At 36.2% G+C, this 24,797-nt stretch overlaps 1 protein-coding gene across 5 annotated transcripts in view; it reads right to left on the bottom strand.

Annotated features, from left to right (window-relative positions):
• Positions 1-14,966: 14,966 nt before the first annotated feature.
• The window catches only part of scny (ubiquitin specific peptidase 36), a 76,186-nt gene continuing 66,355 nt past the window's right edge, over positions 14,967-24,797 (bottom strand). For all 5 annotated transcript variants that reach the window (XM_081750564.1, XM_081750563.1, XM_081750567.1 and 2 more), the window contains exons 14-15: positions 24,336-24,451; positions 14,967-21,073 (exon numbers count right to left, since the gene is read on the bottom strand). In XM_081750564.1, coding sequence (XP_081606690.1) covers positions 20,801-21,073; positions 24,336-24,451 — 389 coding nt within the window. In that variant the 3' untranslated portion in view covers positions 14,967-20,800. The remainder of the gene's footprint in view (positions 21,074-24,335; positions 24,452-24,797) is intronic.

The following is a 24,797-nucleotide window of genomic DNA, read 5'->3' as shown; positions in this document are numbered from 1 at the left end:
TCGAAAGTTACTATTCGCTGGTCTAGGCATTTTATTTTGTACGCAATTTCGCAAGGTAACGACAAAATAAAGCTCCTTTATTGTCCACGACGCCATATTAAATTACGTGTTGTTGACATATTCTACATAGTCTACATTGTTTACATTGTCTACGCATAGTTGACACGTAAACGTAAACTATCGTTTTTTACGCGTAGACGCACATCTCTGGTTCCAGGTTAGCATCATTAGCTCGAACCCGTAGTGGCCGGTTAACAGGAACAAGGATGTTATAAAATAAAGGATTTGCCCATACAACAAAAGCGTGAAGCCATACGTGACAGTTTCCCCATCCCCAATCCATCCGCTCCGCTCAATAAGGCCACAATGTTTTCACCCGACAACATTCATGGCGTAAACGAGAATAGCCAATCGGACGTGCCGATGCTCGGTTCTTTTTCTTGGCTTCATTGAAAAAAATGAAATGAAATCTTTAAGATTTACGTCCCGTGGTTATGCAGGTTAGGCTAAAGGAGAAGGTGATGATGAGAGATGAGTGAAATGGTGGAATGAAGAAAATGGGAGGAAACGGGAGAACCCCGAGAAAACCCACGAGCACGGTGTTTGTTCACCACAAAGTTCACACGGCGCGAACTGGGATCGAACCAGAAACCCCAAGGACCGGAGGTGAACGCTCTACCACTGAGCCACCGCCCCCCCCCTTGGCTTCATTGAGTCAATAGGATGAAGATACATATGAGCATATCCTCTACTTTATAACGTCCTTGAACAGCAAGCTTGCTGTACCTCCCATTAATCACAAGCTAATTAACAGATTGAAAATGGTTATAATAGTTAATTTGCAGACAGAATCTAGTTGAACTTTCGTTATCTCCTAGTTATAATGTTACTTACACTTAATACATGGTTGATTTCAAACTTCATAAAATTTGACACAAATCACAGCTTAACAATATTTCAACGACTATATCGTCTATGTAAACTCAATCGACTACAACCAACACACTTTTCCTTGAATCAATTGGATTAATGTTCCTGTATAAAAAGTCAACAACTGGATTTCAATAAGAGTACATGTGACCATGTATATAAAAAATATTGATAGGAAGCTTCTAATAGGAACATGCGATATTTATTTTCGTGTAAATGCTGTTTAACATCTGATTTTGTTTTAAGATTAGAAAGTTGTCACGCAAAGTAAAAAGTTTGTTGATATTTGGTTTTGATTACAATAGACTGATATACGATTGTAATTATTGTTTGGCCATGGATACAAAAAATTTAAGGAATGACTAGTAAATATAGAAAAGGAGTTTTTTTTTTTATTGACATTGTTTTGTTGTATTTAGTTTACAATCGATAGATTACATAGATTAAAGTAGATCCCACGCTCTTTCAGTTTTTCCAACTTCCATAATTAGTGGGATAGATGAGCCTGTTATTCACTGCAAACCTTTCTGAAATGAAATACAACTACCCTCGTTTCCTGTTCCACATCGATTTTTGACCGATGTTTATTTTTCAACAATAAACGTATAGTCGAACTAGAAAACAAAACAAAAAGTTGCATTTCCAATTTGCGGCGCCCAATGTCACCCTAAGCCAGTGCTACCGATTCTCCCCTCCCCGAAGCGCTAAGGCACAGTTCCTACAAATTTATTGCTCTTTCCCTGCCGCCCCCCCCCCCAAAAAAAATAGAAGATGAGACTGTAATTCGATGTGATAAAACAAAGACAACTTGCTTTGTGTAATACATTTTATTCAATTTAGCGTTCTGAAAAGCATAATTATGGTGAAAATAAAGATCGAGTATGCTTTATCCCTCTGAATAAGGCGCTATAGGGCGCGCGGTGCACAGTTTGGAAAACAAAATTATGCTATATTTTTTCCTTTTTTCCTTATACAGGGTGGAGACAAAAACAATCCCTGCTTTGAAAAAAGATATAACTTTAATGCCAAAAGTTCTGCTCAAACTTTCGTAGTAGTTATGTAATATCAAAAAGTTATTTGTAGTATTTACTCCAATTACAAACACGTGATGTACGCGCCATCTGTTAACGTGAGAACCATCGAAACGATAATTCAGCTCTAGCCAAGTCTTCTGAAGCGTAACCCATGTAATGGACTTCGTAACTCCACTGATGCATTCCTGAAGAGTAAGTACATAGACTAGGTCTACTAGACCTTCAGAATAGTATTAGTGCAGCTATAAACTTCATTCCATTGGTTGGGCTTAAGAAGATTTGCCTGGAGCTAGATAATCGTCTCGATGGTTTTCGTGTAACAGATGGCGCACACATCGCGCGTTTAATTCCAATCAATTTCACGAAAAACATTTCGATGCGTTTCACGAAAAACGTTTCGAACTACTGCGAAAGTTTGAGCAGAATAATACTTTCGGTATTGAAGTTGTACTTTTTTCAAATCAGAGACTGTTTTTGTGCTCACTCCGTATTATACTAGCTAAAGTGCCCTGTTTTCGCAAGGGGAGAATTAGTTTACGGTGTCACCCACTTTCCCTTTACAATGAAAGTGAAACGAAAAAAGTCCGTAAAGTCACCCCCATCCCATCTCCCACCTGATGCCCCTATGAATAAATTGAAAATAAAGGAATTAATGGAATAGATGCTGTCCCCACGTCTTCGTTCAAAGTAAGAGAATGTGTGAAATAAATAACGAAGATAAGCGCCTTTGGCATTGCCCTCTCTATCGATTCTCAGGCCAGGTCACACGCAAGGGGAGAACAGATTAAGAGAAATGACATTGGCCTTTTTCCGTCTCCACAATTTCGTTGAAATTAAAGAGTCAAATAAAATGACGAAGAGCAATGCCAGTGTCGTTTCCCCTTTGAATAAAGAAATGAGTGAAATTATAACCGTTACCTGGTTATATGAGTAATTTTTGGGACGCTCTGTATATTTTGGAATAACAGAAACCATTCTTCGATTTATATTTTATTCTTGCGACGAAAATAATTTCTTTTCTTCGATGGGAGTAGGGAACAACTCGGCTTTCACAAGTTAGAGCAATAGAACCTTTCATCGTTCACCAACACGTATACGCGAAACGTTTCATAGCGAAAGGATTTTAGTGAGTAACAAAAAGAAAGGCAATATTCATTTTGTGAACTACATGCGTGAGAATCGTACTTCGAATATCTGGACACTTCAGTGTTTCTTCCTTATTCATTAATATACAAAGACTACGTTATATAATTATTTGGAACTGAATTAAGTGCTTTCTTCGATTCCTTATGGAAATACTAGCAGACCAGGTGCTTGAACGTCTGACAGACGCCATGCCCAGCCCATTCTTATCTCAAAGTTCTCACGTTTGAATTAATCATCTCTTAATGGTGATCAGAACTACTGATTTTCGCAGTACCGTACTGTTTTCTAAAGAGCTGCCCCGAGTGTTGCGAAGATGCCTAGAAAATCGAGAAATGTCCTGACTTAACTTATTTCCAATATCTTTGTATTTCATTCTTTTTTCACAACATTTTGAATCACAGGCACTGTTTTCCTGAATGATGAACTACTGTGTATTTTTAACACTCCTCAAAAGATTAGGGATGGATAATAATCAACACACCATTGTTTTACATTACATTATTTTTAATGAGAAGGGATTGTTGAGATATCGGTAAAGTGGGAAAAGTTTATTTTTCAACTTGTGACAGTGATAATAAACAAGTTAAGTAGAAGTTCCCTCGTACTGGTCTAAATTTTCTCTCATTCCTTAAAATAATACCACGCTCCAAAAATCAATAAAAAATATCAAACTATCAAAATACCACTAGCCCAACACAAAGTTTCACTGTATGTTCATAAGAATAAACCACTTTATCATTCATCAAAGCGTTTGGTGTTGTGTTGAATTCCTGGAATACTTTTGTTCAGTACTTCCCTCCTTAACAAAAATTAATGATTAACTTAACGTTAACGTTAAAGGAAATGAGAATATGCATATTACCGACGCAGTAAACTATCATACACTATTATATTTTTGTGTCCTATTTTTTCTTGTCAGAATCTACCCACAACAAAAGTTCATTTAGCGTTTAATTTACATATACATACAGGTTGCTTAAATTAGGTTATATTATAAAATGAACTGCAAGTTAACCGAAGAGGCATAAGTTATTATATGATCGCCCAAGGACTTCATTAACCACTAGCCACATTTAGTTAATTCTCTAATCATCTGACCAAGTTCCAATAAGTTATCGGTTCCTTCCAATTCTTTGGATACCAACATAGAAACTATACGTGCGCTATTCGTCATATAGTTAACCGAAGGGGCATAAGTTATTATATAGTCGCCCAAGGACTTCATTAACCACTAGCCACATTTAGTTAATTCTCTAATCATCTGACCAAGTTCCAATAAGTTATCGGTTCCTTTCAATTCTTTGAATACCAACATAGAAACTATACGTGCGTTATTCGTCATATAGTTAACCGAAGAGGCATAAGTTATTATATAGACGCCCAAGGACTTCATTAACCACTAGCCACATTTAGTTAACTCTCTAGTCCACTGACCAAGTTCTAATAAGAGTTATCGGTTCTTATCAATTCTTTGGATACCAACATAGAAACTATAAGTGCGCTATTCGTCATATAGTTAATCGAAGGGGCATAAGTTATTATATAGTCACCCAAGGACTTCATTAACGACTAGCCACATTTAGTTAACTCTCTAGTCCACTGACCAAGTTCTAATAAGAGTTACCGGTTCTTATCAATTCTTTGGATACCAACATAGAAACTATACGTGCGCTATACGTCATATAGTTAATCGAAGGGGCATAAGTTATATAGTCACCCAAGGACTTCATTAACCACTAGCCACATTTAGTTAACTCTCTAGTCCACTGACCAAGTTCTAATAAGAGTTATCGGTTCTTATCAATTCTTTGAATACCAACATAGAAACTATACGTGCGTTATTCGTCATATAGTTAATCGAAGGGGCATAAGTTATTATATAGTCACCCAAGGACTTCATTAACCACTAGCCACATTTAGTTAATTCTCTAATCATCTGACCAAGTTCTAATAAGAGTTATCGGTTCCTATCAATTCTTTGGATACCAACATAGAAACTATACGTGCGCTATTCGTCATATAGTTAACCGAAGGGGCATAAGTTATTATATAGTCGCCCAAGGACTTCATTAACCACTAGCCACATTTAGTTAACTCTCTAGTCCACTGACCAAGTTCTAATAAGAGTTATCGGTTCTTATCAATTCTTTGGATACCAACATAGAAACTATAAGTGCGCTGTTCGTCATATAGTTAATCGAAGGGGCATAAGTTATTATATAGTCACCCAAGGACTTTATTAACGACTAGCTACATTTAGTTAATTCTCTAATCATCTGACCAAGTTCTAATAAGAGTTATCGGTTCCTATCAATTCTTTGGATACCAACATAGAAACTATACGTGCGCTATTCGTCATATAGTTAACCGAAGGGGCATAAGTTATTATATAGTCGCCCAAGGACTTCATTAACCACTAGCCACATTTAGTTAATTCTCTAGTCCACTGACCAAGTTCTAATAAGAGTTATCGGTTCTTATCAATTCTTTGGATACCAACATAGAAACTACACGTGCGCTATTCGTCATATAGTTAACCGAAGGGGCATAAGTTATTATATAGTCGCCCAAGGACTTCATTAACCACTAGCCGCATTTAGTTAATTCTCTAATCATCTGGCCAAGTTCCAATAAGTTATCGGTTCCTTTCAATTCTTTGGGTTTTTACATTGCGATTACAGGCATTTATCCCAGCGAATTACCTTTGTGAATTTTTGTAGGATTCTCATCGTAACAGCCAGGAATTTACGTTGTGGGACTATTCTTAATAATACCCCAGTTTTGGCTCCAATGTGCATTATTTAGTAGTATGATAAAAGTGCTTATAGTGATCCCCAAAATATAAAATTTCATTCGTGTACATATCTTATAAAGATTTAAAAGGGATATTGTGTGTTGAAATGTGAAGTGTAATTTTGTGTGTATTGAAGTAGCGAGTTATCCATATTTATGTCAGTGTTTCGTGTTGTGATTATTTTCTTCTGCAGTATATTATTATTTTATTTTATTTTATTTTATGTGTGTTCCCCTCATGTGTTCACATTGTTTCTTTGTGTCTCGATCTGAGCGATTCTGTGGATGCCTTGGAGGATTTTGAGACGAGACACCCGAACTTCTCGGTACTTTATGCTCATTTCATTGTCTATACCTGAGAACGATCAGGGAAAAGTTCTGTAATTCCTTTTTGGAGATGTTCTTCAATGTCTTAATCAGGTAAGCTTAGCTGTTCTGAAAGTATCCATTGGTCGGACGATAGGAGCAGATCTAGAAAGCAGTTACAAAATGAATAACGAGGAACAACAACAGTGCCGTTTCCTCTTTGAATACACAAATGAATAACAAAGAGCAACACCACTGCCGTTTCCCCTTTGAATAAAGAATTGAATGAAATGAATAACGAAGAGTAACGCCAGTGCCATTTCTCTCTGAATAGAGAAACGAACGAAATGAATAACAAAGAGCAACACCCGTGCCGTTTTCTCTTTTATATAGAAATGAGTGAAACGAATAACTAAGTGCAACACCATTGCCGTTTCCCCTTTGAACAAAGAATTGAATAAAATGAATAACGAAGAGCAACGCCAGTGTCATTTCCCTCTGAATATAGAAACAAGCGAAATGAATAATAAAGAGCAACGTCATTGCCGTTTCCCCTTTGAATAAAGAAATGAATAATGAAGACTGACGTTTCTTGGCGTCACCCTATCGATTTCCGAGCCAACGATTGAAATAACGAAGGCAACGCCTTTTGGCGTAACCACTGTCGATTTTAAAGCCACCTGACATCTTGCTTCTTGCCTAAACTTATGCTTAAATGTGATCACTGATCAGGAATGCCACCAACCATCTCAGTGACTCTGAAAACTATGAATTCGACATTAATATCGCTCGTTTTTCATTATTTTTATACTATCCTTTTCTCATCCCGCCCCTTTAGGAATGCTAGGTGTGTCTTATCGCACAGTATTTTTTCCAGATTAAGATTTATATGTACTAACGTAAGTTTGGTTAAAATTACTTAATTTGTTCGAGAGTTATCGTGTAAGCTACACATACGTACGTCCATTTTTATATGGATAGATGGCTTCCCCTTTGAAACGGACAGTTTAAAAAACACTAGACTGAGACGATTTATTTCCAATGAGGAGTTTATTCAATGTACAAAGTGTGCAGTGGTGGTGCAAGGACTTTGAAAATGGACAAAATGTCCAGAACAATGAGAAATCAGGTCAATCTCGTTGACACCGAATATTGCGAGCGTTAACGAAATGACGAAAGTGGATCGACGTGTTTATCTGAAAGACATTTCCAGGGATCTTAATCTTGTTTATGGTGATGTTTAGGATATTGTCCACGATTTGTTGGGATACCGTAGTCTAATGTCAGTGAGTTTTAAGCTTCTTAACGATATTAACAAGACGAAACCAATAGGGTGTCACTGAACCATTTACAGCGTCACGCCGAGAAGGGTGACAACTTTCCTGAACCTCACTGAAATGAAATGAAGTCTGAGTTTTACGTCCCACACTCATGCCGATTAGGCTAATGCAGACGGTGATGATAAGCAATTAAAGCAATGGTAGAATGAATAATGTGGGAGTAAACAGGAGAACCACAAGAAAACCCATGCACATGGTGTTTGTCCTCCACAGAGTTCACTTGGCAGTCTTGGGCCTCATTCGCATTGGCGATGAAACGTGGATCCTGCATTACACTCCCGAGTCAAAACAGCAAAGCATAGTGTGAAACATTCAGATTCGCCAGTAACGAATTAACTGGAATTCCTACGCAGGACCAGGACTATCAACGCAAAACTACTGTCGTACATTCTCCTGTTTACGAGAAACCATTAGGAAAAAGTTCAAAGTGTCAGGGTATTCAGGATATTGACAATGTGACTTATCTCCATGACAACGAAAAACCGCACATGGCGGACAAAATAGTCGCCAAACTTCACTCATGGTGGTAATTATGGAGCATTCTCCTTACAGCCCTGATCTTGCCCCAATGATTACCACATTTTTGGTATATTAAAAAATTTCCTGGCAGGACAGAAGTTTACGAATGACACTGAAGCCCAGAATGCTGTCGTTGGTTCCGTGATCAGCCGGCCACCTTCTATGTGACGGGCATCGAGAAACTTGTAGTACGGCTGGACAAGTACCTCAATTGATTATGTGGCAAAATAGACAAAGGTGCCTAGAATAGTGTGTACATCTTGTTGCTCGTTTTTCTCTCGTATACTGCTAAACAAAGAATTCTTTAGTTGTCATTACGAACTTTTCCCAGTATACAGATATGTGTACAAACTACCCGAGCGAAAAAAAAAATGTTCAAAACAAGTGACATAATAGTTTGCCATCCTCGTACAGATTTAATTTGTAATATTGTAATTTGCTTGCCTGTAGAAATGTACATTATGTTTTGCCATTCTTGTATGATATAATGCAAATTCGGTTTAGAAAAGTAAGGGACATTTTATTATCTTTTGACGAACAAACTATAAAAATCACATCATTCAAGTTCCAATTAATGTGAAAGAAAACAGCTCTGCATATAAATCAATGGGCTGAAATGCAGAAGTGGCGTAAATATCAAATACAGTTATATATCGAGATAATTTTCCAAAGGGATAAAATGTGAATAATATGACCAATAATTCGAGCTGATTAACTCGTGTAATTTACTATAAATCTTAACTATATATAAAACTACATGAGCTGACAAATTATTGAGCACTTCCTGTAGGGCTACAATGATTAAATTTGGCATGATTGTAGTTTTCCGGAACTAACCGACAGGAAAATTGTCAAAAGTGAATATTTTTAATTTTTAGGGGGTCTAAAGAGGGGATGAAAAATTTCCCCATGTTATTTAAATGGGCCTTTTTTTGACATTTAATCTCATGTTTTAGGTACTTAGAATTGGAATAAAAACTTGAAATTCAGTATGCTTGTACGTTTTCGTTAGCTACCTAACTAAATCAGTAAAAATAAAAAATCCAACTTTAGACTGGTTTTATAGGGAACTGAAAAATCTTTCCCATGTTATTTATATGGAACACCTTTTACACTCCCAAATTATTGAGCACTTCCTGTACGGCTACAATGATTAAATTTGGCATGATTGTAGTTTCCGGAACTAACCTACAGGAAAATTGCCAAAAGTGAATATTTTTAATTTTTAGAGGATCTAAAGAGGGGATAAAGAATTTCCCCATATTATTTAAATGGTTCTTTTTTTTGACTTATAATCTCATATTTCAGGTACTTAGAATTGGAATAAAAACTTGAAATTCGGTATGCTTGTACGTTTTCGTTAGCGTTACCTAAGTGAATCAGCAGAAATAAAAATTTTCAACTGTAGAGTGGTTTTATGGAGAACTGAAAAATCTTTCTCATGTTATTTATATGGGACATCTTCTACACCCCAAAATGTTTAGGCACTTCCAGCAGGATTAGAATAATGAAAATTAGCACGATTGTAGCCTTCCAGGACTAACCGACATGAAAATTACCAAAAGTGAATATTTTTAATTCTTTAGGAATCTAAAGGAAGATGAAGAAATTACCATGCTACTTAAATGGGTGTTTTCTTGGGATACAAACTTTTATCTTTTAGACAGTTGAAATAGGAAAAGAAATGATAGAATTGTGGGACCAAGAGCAGCGAGGCCGCAGGCCGAGCAAAGACAGTGTATGGGAGCGAGGCCCTCGGATGGACAAATTGAGGAAATATGAAGAGCAAGTTCAGGAAACTAGCTGTTGATTCAAATGCCGATAGATAAGAAATGCGAGCCCGTAGGCCGGACAAACTTGGGGGTCTGGGGGCGGAGCCCCCAGCTAGCCAAAGGCTAGTCTCTCTATATAAAGGAAGTCCTGACTGACCGATCGATTCCTATCTCAAACCACTTAAGCTAGGAACCTGAAATTTGAACGTTGCATAGGACTTGTCAAGTAAGGTACCGCTAAGGAACGAATTTATGAAATTCGACGTGGAAGGAAAATGGAGATGGCAATTATTACATTACAATGTCCGTTATCTTGGAATCTGTGAAGCGCAGTCATAAAATTTGGTACATTGACTTCTCATTTAAAATAATTAAGACAGATGTTTTGGTGTTTTATATATATGACCTAGAATGGCAGAAAGAGGGATGGCATTACAACTTTGGAAAATGTTCATATCTTGGAATGCTTTAAGGTTAGACTCATGAAATTTGGTGTTTGGACTTTTCATCTAAAATAACTAAATAGGTGGTGTTATAGGCGGCCATGGGTGCTTTCGTAAGATGCTCGTACAATATATTCGAATTTTGTGCTAGACTAAGTTCCAACGAATTCTATATGAAAGGTGTAGAAGAAAGAGGGCAAATCAGTAACATGTGGAGACATCTGCTAGTGTACAATAACATTCAATATTTTTATCCAATAAATACTGTCCTACCATTCAATCTCTTTGAAACACATTCATGACTTCATTACTCTTGTGAACGTAATATAATCTTTAATAATTATAAGACTTTAAAAAAATCTTAACAACATAACTTCAACACAGGATCTGTGTAAGTGTTTCAAGGTCTAGCTACTATACAAAGGCTATAATCAGAACCTTAAAAAAATATATAGGACCACGGGGAAGGTATACTGCTTCGAACAAAATTGTCGAAGTTATGTGTGAACATATCCCCAACATATATATAAACGGATCGAATTGAGCTCTTCCCGTGCACCTACGTCGAAGTTATGCATGAACATATTAGTAACATATATGTATTTGTATAAATGGATCGAAGTAAGAACCTTCTCCCGTGTACCAACGTCGAAGTTATGCATGAACATACCCACACCACCTTATATTTAAATGGATCAAATTGAGAACCTCCCTGTACCTACGTCAAAAGTTATGCGTGAACATACACAGTCAAGCACAAAAAATAGCACCACTGAGAATTGTAGTTGTTTCCTGATATGCATTGCATTGAATTTGTGGATTATAAGGTCCCTCAATGTATAAAGCTTAGAGTTTTCTTTCAATGTTCATATGTGTACTATAGTAGCAACCAGGGTTGCAAAAAATATTACACACACACACACACACACACACACACAAAAAAAAAACGTTTAAAACCTGAAAAAGATATTCAAAATGTTTTAAACATGTTTTGAAACACGAACGAAAATAAAAACATATTTTAAACATTTTGAACAGTTTAAAACATGTTTCAAAATCGTGTAATAACTTCTTTGTTAAGACTTTTTACTCTTTACTTGCAACCAATATTACAGATTCATCCTGTATATACTGATTAGTGCAACATTGATAACAGAAATAAAATCGTTTGACTAAAAATGGCTTTGATATAGTTTTTTAATGAATTTTTATTGGCCACTTGTTGTTCAAGATGATTTTCGAAAAAATACTAAATATTTTCGTAGTACACTGATAATGCACCTTAATATATCAAATTTCGTTTTTGTAGCATCAGCGGTTTTGGAAATGACTTTTGAGTGTCCGTATCGGATTGAAAATGCTGACTTTGTATTTACGTAAGCTGTCACTGATAACCCACATTTTTTTTTTTTTTACCTTATTTAATTTGTGTAACACCAGTGGTTTGCAAAGTGACTTTCGCATGACCATTATTTTTTAAAGGTATTTGGCTCAAATAATTGTATTATTATTGGAATTTTGCACACATGTACATAATTTTTACTAAATTGATCACCTGGAGCTGGGTGAAATTGTAGTTGCAAAAACTTGATTGCTATTTCGGAATACTGATGCTAATAAAATTACTTTAAAATAATACATTTTCGAAAAGTGATGTTTCAAGCACACTTCATGTTGTGCTAACGTTAGAATATTTTCTGCAAGTCTGTGTATTGATTGTTGTTTAAATCAATAATTGTATTGAAGAGAAACAATATTTGGGACATTCAGAGCACAATGGATCCAAGTCTATTTTCAATAATGTTCAGTTTCAATAATGCTCAGCAAATGAACGCTATTTCAAAACGTAATATCTTAGCAGTCAAGAGTACGAAATAAATGAAACTAAAACTACATGAAAGGGCGTGGGCTAGTTTCATATGACGGCCGCTAGACAGGGGGTCAGTAGGGGCAGGAGGGCAGCCGCGCCCACCCGCATTCTAAATTTCAGTTTGGGGGCAGTAAGGCAGATTTAGAAACTTTTTGATAAGCAAAGTCCAACAGAACAAGTTTGACGTCCTTACACCAAATAAATACGGAGGAAATACCGGTATAGATGATCAAAACTGGAAAGTTGCTTAGGCACAATTTCCAGAATTTTAATCAGGCCCGAAACTCGTAATTAGAGCCATCTTTGGAATCCTTGGGTTAAAAAAAAAAAAAAATACAAAATACAAAATACAAAAGAGCAATACAAGCCTATACCTCCTTGCGGCCAATGGAAATGGATTTTAACTGATCAAACTCCGTATTTATTCGGCATAAGGACTTCAATTTTTTATATGTTGGATTTTGCTCAGCAAAATGTTTCTAAATCTGCATTACTGTCCCAAAATTTGAAAATCAGGGTAGGTGGTAGGAGGGCGGGTGACCTCTAAACGGACGCCCCTCTCTAGCGGTAATCATATAAAAGCTCTAGATTGCACCTTGTCACGTAGTTTTTTTTTCTTTCTTTCTTTTCGGATTCGTGGTTGCGAATATATGACGTTTTCCGTCGGTGTATTTTTTTGACACACCCTGCATTTATTTAAAGTAGCCTAATTATGCATCATTGACTATGACATTTGGAACTTCACTTATTAATCATTCTCACGCTGCAGCGTACACAATATCTTAAGTTTATAAGCAAGGAAGGGGAAATTAGCCCTCCTGTCCCCCCGTTCTAGAAACGTCCTTGTCTAGCGGTTGTCCTATGAAACTCTAGCCCACGCTACACCTTTTCACGTGGTTTTTGGTTCATTTATTTCAGACTCTTCGCTATGAAGATAGTATGTTTGCTGAGTAAAAATTAACCTGTTTGAAAATGGACTTGGATCCTTGTACTCTGAACGACCCATATCTAAAAATATTTTTAAAAAGCCCTCAGTTGGAGCCAAATTTATCCTGCAACCCAAGTTTGTTCGAAACGTATAAAATTAGCTTCTTCGGTTTACTCGAAATGATGTCCTTTTCTCTTCCCGTAAAACTTGCGTTAAACGATTCCAAGTTGTACGAAGACTGAGAACCAACATGCACGGTATGTATTAACGAATGCCTGCGATATTTTAATTTCAGAACCGCAATTTAGTAAAGAGCCCTTTGTTTCCTGAATACAACACAAAAACTTGTTTCAATGATAATTCTTTTATTTATTGTTTAATATCATTTCTACAAGTAGTCCAATCTCCGACTATAACACTTTCTCGCGAGTTAACTGATAAGCACTTAAACAATAAAATAGACGATTAAAAAACAAAGGAAAAAAGAGACGAAATAAATTGTGGTTCACCACATCGATCTGCTGTAGCCACGAGAAATCAAAACATTCCCACGGGAACAGTGTTGCCACAGTCCTAGCTCTGGAATGGGCTGAAAAATAGTACCAAATTAAAACAAAAAAGGGCTGAATTCATTATTTTATCACAGTGTAATAATTACATGGCTCTATACCACGAAACTAAAAGAAGTAAAGTTCCAAAACACTCCGTCCCCTTTCTCCAAGAGTCCAAATCAAAAAATTGCTCTTTTTAAAAACATCCAAATAGGAAGACTCCGAACAATTGTGGAAGTAGATGAAACATTTCTCGCACGTAGAAAGTATAATAGAGGCCGCAAATTAAAAGGGAAAACAGTTATCATTTCGGTATGTATTGTAAGGAAATCAAACGCGCCTCTATTTTAAAGTGACCAATAGACCAAAACGGTATTATGGTCATATATGAGAAAAATATATAAAACGAGGAAAAAATCAATTAATCATGAGATGTAGGAAAAGTCTTACTGACACTTGAAAATGTGACAAGCATCTGTTACATGGTGTTGAATTGTACCAACTTTTTTCACAAAAGGAGCTGAAAATGCCAGCGTGGTACCAACGGGCCGATGAATGATAAAAAGGGCTGAATTTGGTAATTGTACCAAGTGTGGCAACACTGTACGGGAAGAAAGCTTCTGAAAGGGATCACTTTTTTTGTAATTTTCTTTCTCTGGCAATTTTTTTTTTTTTTTTTTGCAAAAATTAAATAAAATAAAAATAAACATATGTTTAAAACAAGACTTAAAAAATACATGTTTAAAACAAAATGTTTAAAACCTATATAAAATTTGTTTTAAACAAAATCAATTGTTTAAAACAAGTTTTAATCATTTGTTTTAAACAAAACAACCCTGGCAGCAACACATAAGCATTAGGGTACTAAACAGTTTTCTCAAAATAGTGCTATTTTTTTGACGGGCTGTAACGAATCGAATTGAGCACCTCCTCCCGTGCAGCTATGTCAAAGTTATGCCTGAACACACAAACACATCGCACCTTTTCGACAAGTAACACAAGTCAAAAGCCCTGAAGATCCAAGCTCGTATCCCTCACGAGAAAAATGACAACTTATTTTAAAATCACAATGGTTTATTCTTTCATGTACAAAAGTGTTGTAGCTATATATAGCTTTCAAATTATCCCAAAATCAGTGTGTATCAAAACTAAAATGACAAATTTCGCGTTATGTCACTTTTCTCGTGAGGGATACGAGCTTCGACTTTTTTTTTTTTTTTTTTTTTAACTTGTGACACTTTCGTCGAAAAGGTGCAATATATAAACGGGTTGAATTGAGAACCTCCTTTTTCCTTTCTTTCTGAAGTCGGGTAAAAAGAAATAATATACAAATATTGAAAAAAATCACTATAATTTAATAAGATTTATAAATTCTACTACAGTATATTTATTTTTCTCTTCATAATATTATGAATATTTTTTTCCTTTTTTTTCTGAAATATGCGCATACTCACATCAACGTACACTCAACATTCATACATATTATTCTGTACAAGAGGGAAGTTTTTTTTATTTAATTATTATTTTAATAGGGAAATTTCCTTTTGAAGAATTTAAATGAACCGAACACACTTCCCAGCATCCGAATATTGCCAGGCAGATAAACGTTTATAAATACTAAGTATAGTAGAAAGCAAAAACACTGATATCATTTATATACCACACTCTTCCTTTCATAATAATATGCTGATATAAAATTCTGGCAAATTTTCAACTGTGTGATTAACATTATTTTTTGCTTGTTTTTAATATATATAATTAATAAATACAACTTTGACCATAACATTTTGCTATATTGACTTGTTCGACTGCACACACCACAAACTATAAAAAGCTCTGAAATTTGCAACCACAAACGATAGTGTACTTTAGAACTCATATTTGTGTGCAATGAAAATTGCATCGAAATGGAATGATGTATATACTAAATACATTTAGACATATTTCTTTTCACTAAGGATTCAATTAGTCAATTTCTTATTAAATCAGAGTTTACATTTAAAAAAAGTAAAATTTTAAAACACAAATATCTATATACACCATATTAATCATTATTTTTTTTTACTTTCCTTTCCTATATTTCTCGCACGCACTCTCTTTATAACACACACACACACAAAACGATCAATTCTATTGTTTATATTCAAGAGCTCCACACACATGTAAGAATATATGAAATTACGCAGGTACCCATATTCATATACAGGTTGTCTAAAAAATCTCCTGACATAAGGTAACTCAATTATTATCAGAGTTACAACAAAATGTAAGAGGGGAAACTGTTTCCAAATATGTTGTTTTCAATCTAAAGTGAAGGAATTTTTTAAATCGGACGAGTCGTTTGGGTTGTACACTCTATATGCGCCCAATGTTTAAATGAAAATGAAACGTTGCCTGGATAAATTTCGTAAGAGTATGGTGAATGAGGGCTGGCCATCACACGTATCGTGAAAGGCAGTAACTTCATTATGTTATGGGTTCAGGTAAATGGCAACGTTGCATTTTCATTTACCACTGGGCACATAAAGAGTGTACAACCCAAATGACTTGTCCGATTTAAAAAAATCGTTCACTTTAGGTTGACGGTTTCCCCTCTTACATTTTGTTGTAAATCTGATAACAGAGTTACAGTCCTGTCAAGGGACTTTTCAGACACACTGTATAATTCTAATACTCCTGTTTAAAATGAGTCGAAGAAATAAATTAATATAACAAACACCATGTACTGAAATTATTTTTTTAAAAATAAAATCTGTTACGACCTTATAACAGAACCAAGTTTCGACTTTTGCTGAAAGGTGTTTCACCGCGCACATACTATGCAAAACATTGGATCTTCAGTAATTACTGAGATGGATCAAATATAAAGCACAATACAGTTCAGTGTAGAATGAGGGACTGTTGAGGACTAATATTATGTGAAATTTTCACTGATAATCCCCTTTTGTAAGGAGCATTTTTTAAAAATGGCACTTCGAATTTAACAAGTATATTAATGTATTATTAGTATATTAGTTTTCCGTTATACTTATTCTGTAAACGCCTAGCGTTTCTCTTGCTGAATATTTGAATAGGAGTAGGATATTTGGAGCATTATGCATGAATGGGTATTCACCAAGATAATGCTGATAATAGTAAAGTTACTTACTACACGGGATCAGGTGAGTCTATTCTTAATTTTTATTTAGGGTCTGCATACGTACAAACTAAGAATCCTATCATGGATGATTTAAAATGACTTTTTGTTAAAAAAAAAAAAAATAATCAAAAACTTCCCAAAAACAAAAATAAGCGACTATTTTTGACGTATCAGAAAGGATTATGGAGATGCATAAAAAGTTTCATAATATAGTTTGTTTCCTTGCTTGCATCAATTTCTGCTGAGAGGAAGTGGCAGGAGGAGGGACGACGGCCCCGGGCGCCGAAGTAAGAGGGCAAAAAATTCGGGACAAAAAAAAAAAAAGAAGAAAAGTAAAGATATGAAAATGCATGTACACGTATATAAAATGGAAAGGAAAAAGTAATAAAAAGTGCTCAAAATCAAGGAAAAGCAGGGTTTATCTTTGAAAATTTTCTTACGCTTCGCACCAACCATGGTGGCACTTCCTGGGCTGGTGTGTCGACCTCACTCATATGTACGAGGGCACCGTCATATATTCTCGCCCCCAGGCGCTGCTTCTGCTATGCATTTAGACGCTAAGTTGAAAATCCAAGTTATATCAATCCTCAGTTAGCAGTCGTTGAGATATATCTGAGTATTACAATGAGGTCAAGTTTTTCGAATGAATGTTCGTCACAAATAAAAGCTGCGATAAAGCAACGCTAATTTTTCGAAAGAGCAGGAAAACACAAGAAAAATGTATCACGAAAACACTAGCTTTTATCATGTCACAAAACATTTTAGTGTATGTTAGGCAGTGGTAGAATTATTATTGTTCCACTAATAAAATGAAATAGACAGACTTTTCTGTTCGGAGTGATAAAGGAATACTGCTCCTTTAAAATAAAGCAATATTATATATATGAGGGACAGTTAGAAAATTCACGGAATTTCGTTATAACTATTAATTACCACAACATAGATACACATTCACTTCATTACCTTGAAAATAGGCTTCTTGAGAACACACATACTTGTTTCACCCTTCGTGCAATTGCTGGAAAACAACGCTGCAAGTCCTGTTGTGATATGTTCCAAAGTTCAACCTTTGCGTTGGTTTGGATGTCTTCTAGGGTAACAAAACGGCTCGCAGAAACGAACATTCCCTTCCTCTACCTGCCTCCTTACTCATCGGATTTAGCACCAGCAGATTTCTGGCTCTTCACCAAGAACCGTTTTGCCACCGTAAAAGGCATCTAAACCAATGTGACAGCTGAACTTCAACACATACCAAAATAGGACTTTCAACGTAGTTTCTAGCAATGACAGGAGCAGTGGAAAAAATGTGTCGAGGCTGTTTTCTCAGGAAGCCTATTTTGAATGCGATTATGTAAATATGTACCTATATTATGGTAATAAATAGTTACAACGAAATTCCACGAACTTTTTGTTCCCCTTATCTATATATATGCTAACTGGAACCTATAATCTCTCTATATTAATGACTAGAGTATGACGAAATCTTGTCTTGTGTTAAACGTCATATATATACGATACACTTCACATTTTCAAAGCTTTCTACTGATACCGAAAAACTGCCCGGGTTTCTGAGGTAGCGATTGATTGGTTGTTATTTCGGGATTTAACGCTTTTTTTTTTTTAAACAAACGACGTAAGCTGCCGCTGGGAACGAGAAATTTGTTTCATTCGCCAAACTATATATATCAATACCTAATTCCATGTTTAAACAAATTTCATGTGTCATATACTTAATATCTGATCCTCTCTCAGCAAAATGGAACATAAAACTTCGACCCATAGTAATATCGATTCTATTTACAAACTTCATTAAATACAATACGTAAAGCACAGTTTACTAGGTGTGAATATACTTAGAACATTTATTTTCTCATTAAAAATATTTGCTGGTTATCAATGGAGTATTAGAACTACAGGGTGTACGAAAAATCATAGATCACAGGGAAATACAGTTTACCGATCGCAATAGGTATATCAGTCTTACGGTTTTAATCCCGTATTATTGATACATTTGAACCAAACGTGTTCAAATTCAAAGAGATCCTTGCTTAGGGTGCTCTTAGAAAATGGTTAGCTTAAAGTGATTTAAAAGTTTGGATAAACGAAAAGCTTGTTTGGATTCATAATTAAATCTTCTCTACTTTATATAAATGAGCAAAGCCACCATTTACAAGAAATCGCTAGTTCCTTCCACCCAAATTTTTGAACCAAGTTTTGACCTAATTCCTTCTTAAAGCAGGGATAGCATAAATGATTCACTCATTTGGAAAAGGCTATATTTTCAAATGTATTACACGTACACAGATGAAAGATATATGAAAAGTACCACAAACTCACTAAGATTATACACCCTCTACAAATGTTTACCAATATGTGTCCCTTGGTGACACAACATGTCTAGACGATACTCGACGTCTTTCTTCTTGTTTTCCCTCCGTTTTCGACAGGTACTAACCTTGTACAGTCACACCCAATCGTAAAGATAATACACTCGTGCTGCCACACAATACAAACTTGGTGAGTTTGTGGTTCTTTTGATATATCGTTCGTGTGTGTACGTGTATGCAGCCTTTTCAAAACGAATGAATGATTTATGGTAACCTTGTACAGTCAGCAGCAAAAAAACTGCAACATAAGCACGTAAGTTTATTGTGAAATGGCGAAGTCTTTTGCTCCAAAATAAGTGTGCAGGGGAGGACGCCGAGGTTTCTCCTGGCGTGATTCGTGCCACTTAGACGTTATGTTAATTCCCTGCGCTGTTAGGCGTAGTTTCACAATAAACTTTCATACTCATATTGCAGGTTTTTTTGCTACGGGCTGTACTATCAGAGTATTTAAAAGCTGAAGAGTGATACGGACTCTTTGTCATACGCATTTAACTACTATTTATGGAAACAGTAATTTATTATGACGTTTCTCCATGGTGAAAGCTGAAATGTATTACTACTTACCGGAGTTCGATTCTATCTCTTGAGAAATATTTCAACAAGCGTTCAGAAACAGTTACGAACCACGCCAGATTTGAAATGAAGTCGTTCCGTATCGTGACATCAAAAACGAATTATACATTTCCGCCTATAGGTATGTGATGATGTCACATCATTGGGCATTGCTTGCGATTTCCCTCTGAAGCGTGATTTTTGGACACCTTGTATACAAGAATTACATATAGGAGAATAACACGCGTACTTTGATGATGTACATCCAATGAAGAGCTCTTAATTACCAGATTTTTCCAGTTCCATCATTTCATGATGTGAATAAGAACTTAAGAGAGAGAGAAGAAATGTCCGGTAGCACCAACAACAGAATTATGACAATACATTAATAAATGAAAAATTCGAGTCCTTTGAAACAACTACGAGTTGTGTGTGTACATTGTTTTTAGTACTTTCTTTTATATATAAGTATAAATATATATATATGTATGTACATAGATAAACACACTATACCGTACATTATACTCGATGTTTAGGTACAACCATACCTAAGTACCGAACCACAGAAGGGAAAAAAATGATAACATAATAAATAAATTATTAAAAAGGAACACATTTTTCATTCACCCATGAACGTATTTAAAAACAAAGAAAAACACTGAGAAAGAAGAAGAAAAAAATTACCGCATGTTGCAGAAAAAGTCCATTTTTTCCTCGCATATAAAAGAAAAAAAATACGTTCCAATTTGCATATACTTTGAGCTTTTTTTTTTTTAATCTTTTCTTTTGGACTGTCAACATAGGTTACTACATTTCTATCAGAGTTATTACAGAGCTATACAATTATCAATATTTATTTGTAATAAAGTTTCAAATATATATATATATATATATATTTATATATAATTATGCGTAGCTGACCTGCCAACAGGTCTTCTGTCCACACAAACACAAGAAAACACTTGATCTGTGAAAACCACACCCATTTGGCACTTCATTAAAAAAACAAGTTTCGTATTTAAGTCTTTCAGTACGCGAAACAGTCAATTAAGTTCTATTTACACACAAACGCATTTACTGCTGCCTGCAGTCAATGTTTTGGTTTGAACCACCGATCCCTGTGGTAACTATTATGAAATCTATTGTTCTTATGTTTATGGAAACCTTGAGAGTACGGGTGGTAACGCTTCCCACCATAAAATCGATAATGGTCGCGGTTATAGTAGTTATTTGGCTCATAATAGTGGCTATTATTATTTTTCCCATAATGATTCCAAGAATATTTCTGATTCTGATACTCCTGAAAGGGATTCGATTTAGGTTTCTCTTGATCCATGGTCTTGTGATGTTTTATTTTCTTCACCTGAAAAATAACATAAAAAACGATAATAAATGATACGATTTTTACTGCAGAAACAACTAAAAATCATATAAATCGAAAGTACACTTTGAGGAAATTTTACCCAGTGGTAGGCCATACGAGGTGCGTCCAATAAGTTATCTCCGTAGACAACAAGGTAAAGGCGGAGTATAATGACGTTTGACCCGCACGCCAAGGCCACTATGGGAAAATCCCGCTGCGCAATTTGAGGTCAGTCGGAACAACACAGTGGTCGTGAGCAAAGTGTGTGTTACGCCGCGAACAATCGAGGAGGACCAGGACAAATTCCTGGTTCAACTAGTGACAGGGAACGAAACATGGATCCTGAGAGCAAGCAGGAGTCTATGCAGTGGAAACACTTAACAGCTTATTTTCAACACAAACAACGAGGTCCAATAGGTTTATTTCCCAGTAGTTTGCAGGCCATGGCAAAGACTATTTTTTTTCTCTGGGATTTCTTTGATGCCCACAAACTGATGACGGTGCATAGACCTTCATGGGGACTACATCAAAGAACAGTGATGACCAGCTGAGCCTATGTGCATTCCTTCCTATCTAGGCAGATAATTTATTGGACGTCCCTCGTATTTTGCCTGGTCTTCTTTCACTTCCATAATCGGTTCACGGGAAGTAGTGTGCTGTTTATGGCATAGGAACACCCACAAAACTGGGACTAGAGATCAGTGTTGTCAAGACTGGGCTATAAGTAGCGAATTGGACGACTTTTTAAGTGCCCACGCTATCAAAATATCAAATTGGACGACACGCTACTCTTAATTACCTGGATTATATCACTTAAAAATACGCTACTTTCTTTTATTATTATTTTCATGTATGAAATCATAAAAATACTTGTTTTATACAGTATAATACAATAAAACTTTTGTTTGCTGAATATTCTATTTGTAATGAACAATAGTTTTACTACCATGTTTGATACTAGTTCTTCGTTTTAATGCCTTTTAATCTTAAAATCTGGCAGTACTAGACTATTGTTAAATTGTGCTGTTGTAATAACGCTCACAATACTGTATCAGTTAATACCTACGCCTAGAACTCAAAACGGAGCTGTGTGAACGTCAACATTATAAATTTTATTATGATGTTGTATTACCTATATTAACATAATGAAATGAAAATTTTGAGTTTTACGTCCCACGGTAATGCCGGTTAGGCTAAAGGAGATGGTGATGAGCAATGAATGAAAAGGTGGAATGAAGAAAGTGGGAGAAAACGGGAGAACGCCGAGGAAGCCCATGCAAACTGTGTTTGTCCACCACAAAGTTCACTTGGCAGGGGCTGGGATCGAACCCGGGACCCCAAGCACCAGAGGTGAACGCTCTACCAGTGAGCCACCGCACCATCCAATTATGATCTTCATAATGTATGGTAGTAAGAAGCACCTTCATATGTTTCCTTCAGGTACACAGAATGGCCGACAGGTACTGAGGCATACATATTACTATTGTGCAGCAGAACTGCCTTCAGGCTTCTTTTAGATGAGTCAGTACAAAGTATCCTGTCACCTGACGCGTAAGAAATGTTCAACTGACCCATCAAACCTTGTACATCACTGCAGCACACTAACAAGTCCTTTTGAGCAAAATACTGCGTGATAAAGTCCCTTCTTCTGTAAAATGTAACGGACGTTCCGGGTGCTAACAAATATCTCTCATGCGGTCTTGACCCTTGGAGCCCTGCTTTGTCAGTCCCAGATCACGGACTAAATCATTTAGACCTGACTGAGTGAACAGGCCCTCATCTATGCCTACTTCAAACTCAGTATCTTCCGTCTCCTGCACGGTATCTATGTCATCACTGTAGTCCGTATCTAATGTCTGCGGAGGCTGTGATATAGGTGCATCCGGGCCATGTGGAACAGGAAGAATCGTTGAGCGAATGCTGTTCGGATACTTAATAGTTTTGTTGTTGTTGCTGAAACCAGTAATCTTACAAGAGAAGAGTAGCAGTTGTCGGTATGATAGTGTTGCCCCCGCCAGACCATAGGAATGCCAAATCGTAATGACTTCTTCCTTTCTGACGCACACTGTCGTAAACTGCAGACGATTTGCAAATGAGGAAAGTGTTTTTCAAATTGGTTCCAACTGTTTTGTCCGAACAAGAGCAAAAACACGGTATGTCGATTTGATGCAAACTGTTGGAACGTGTAGAGCATGATCCTGATATTTTGGACGATGTGCTAATCTGCGATGAAATGTTCGAATTCGAGTACGATCCAGAGTAGAAAAGATAACGTGCAAGTGATACATAAGTATTTCTCATCGCTAAAAGAAGCCCCGCAAGACCAAATCAATACTCATCGTTTTAAGACTCCAAGGGTATTAGTCTACAGGGGGTTTGCACCACCAGACAAACAGTACAAGGTCAAATTTATGTGGAAGTGTTCGAGCCGTTGCGGTGAAGGGTCCGCCGCGTCCGATTGGAGATCGTGATGATGATTTTGAGTTTAACGTCCCGTTCAGCAGCGAGGCTATATGAGACGTGGACCTACTGATTAATGTGGAATCCGAACCACGTGAGCTCCCGCTCGATTGGAGATCGTTGATACTTGGATTCTCCCCAACGACAATGGGCAATCACACGTCGGTACGCGTACGGGAATTTCTAGCGAAGCACAACGACCTGTCTCCCTACAGTCCAAACTTGGATACTCGAATAAAACAGTTTGAAATGGATATTATTATGGGATGGTGGAAAAAGTGCCTGACACAATGCCTGAAGGAGATTCCGGTTACAGACTTCCAGACACTATGCATTGCAGAAGCACTGTCAACGGTGTATTGACGCAAAAGGATCTTATTTTGAAGAACCTTAATCCATTGTACATATATATGCATCTTTCTCCCCCTCTTTTTCGTGAATGCAATTCCGATAATTGGGGAGGTTGCTATACTGAATTCTACCTAGAATACGATTAATTCTGAAGAAGGAAAAAAAGGTGTGTTGCTCAGTATTTACGTACATAATTAAAGCGTTATACTTCCTCTTACATATAAACCGCCACAAAGAAAACTGAATGAGTGCGTAACGTAAGACATTACACGTTCATTCACTTCAAAGTATCTTCTATAGAATTCTTGAATACAAATAAAAATATTTGGACTTCCAATGTGAATAGATTAAAAAAAAGATTGGATAGTTTACTCATCCTCATTATTTAGTTATCTTAGAGAAAAACTTGCTAATGGTATTCTACACATTACATTTTCAACATAATACTTACTCTTCCACGATCCAATTCTTCGTTATAACTGTCTTCATAAGACCTTTTCCTTTCTTCCCGTCGATCTTTATCGACCTCTCTCTCTATGTGACTACGACCACCATTCCATGTAGTTACTGAAATAAATAAGTACGCAATTAAGACACCACAACTTACTCAAGAAGTTTACTTCGTGAATTTTCTACGCTTTTCCTATTCGTAATCGTTTACTTAGCACTATCTCGTAGAATATACACACACACGAAAGTAGAATATAAATACACACACGAAATTCTTGTCCTCAGAATTAACAAGACAGATCAGACAAATGAAATACAACATGGAAGAATCACTCGAACTTACACCCTCAATACACATATTGTACACACATTGTACGTGATGAACACCCACAACCGCCTAGCTTTCCTCATTAATCAAAATTAATTTGCCTTGTTTCATGACAGAACATCAAATATCTACTAA

This window comes from Thermobia domestica, chromosome 3 (assembly GCF_964235325.1).
Source record: "Thermobia domestica chromosome 3, izTheDome1.hap1.1, whole genome shotgun sequence".
In the NCBI taxonomy this organism is placed as follows: Eukaryota; Metazoa; Arthropoda; class Insecta; order Zygentoma; family Lepismatidae; genus Thermobia; species Thermobia domestica.
The sequence above is the reverse complement of the archived record's forward strand: the minus strand, read 5'-3'. Positions and strand labels throughout refer to the sequence as shown.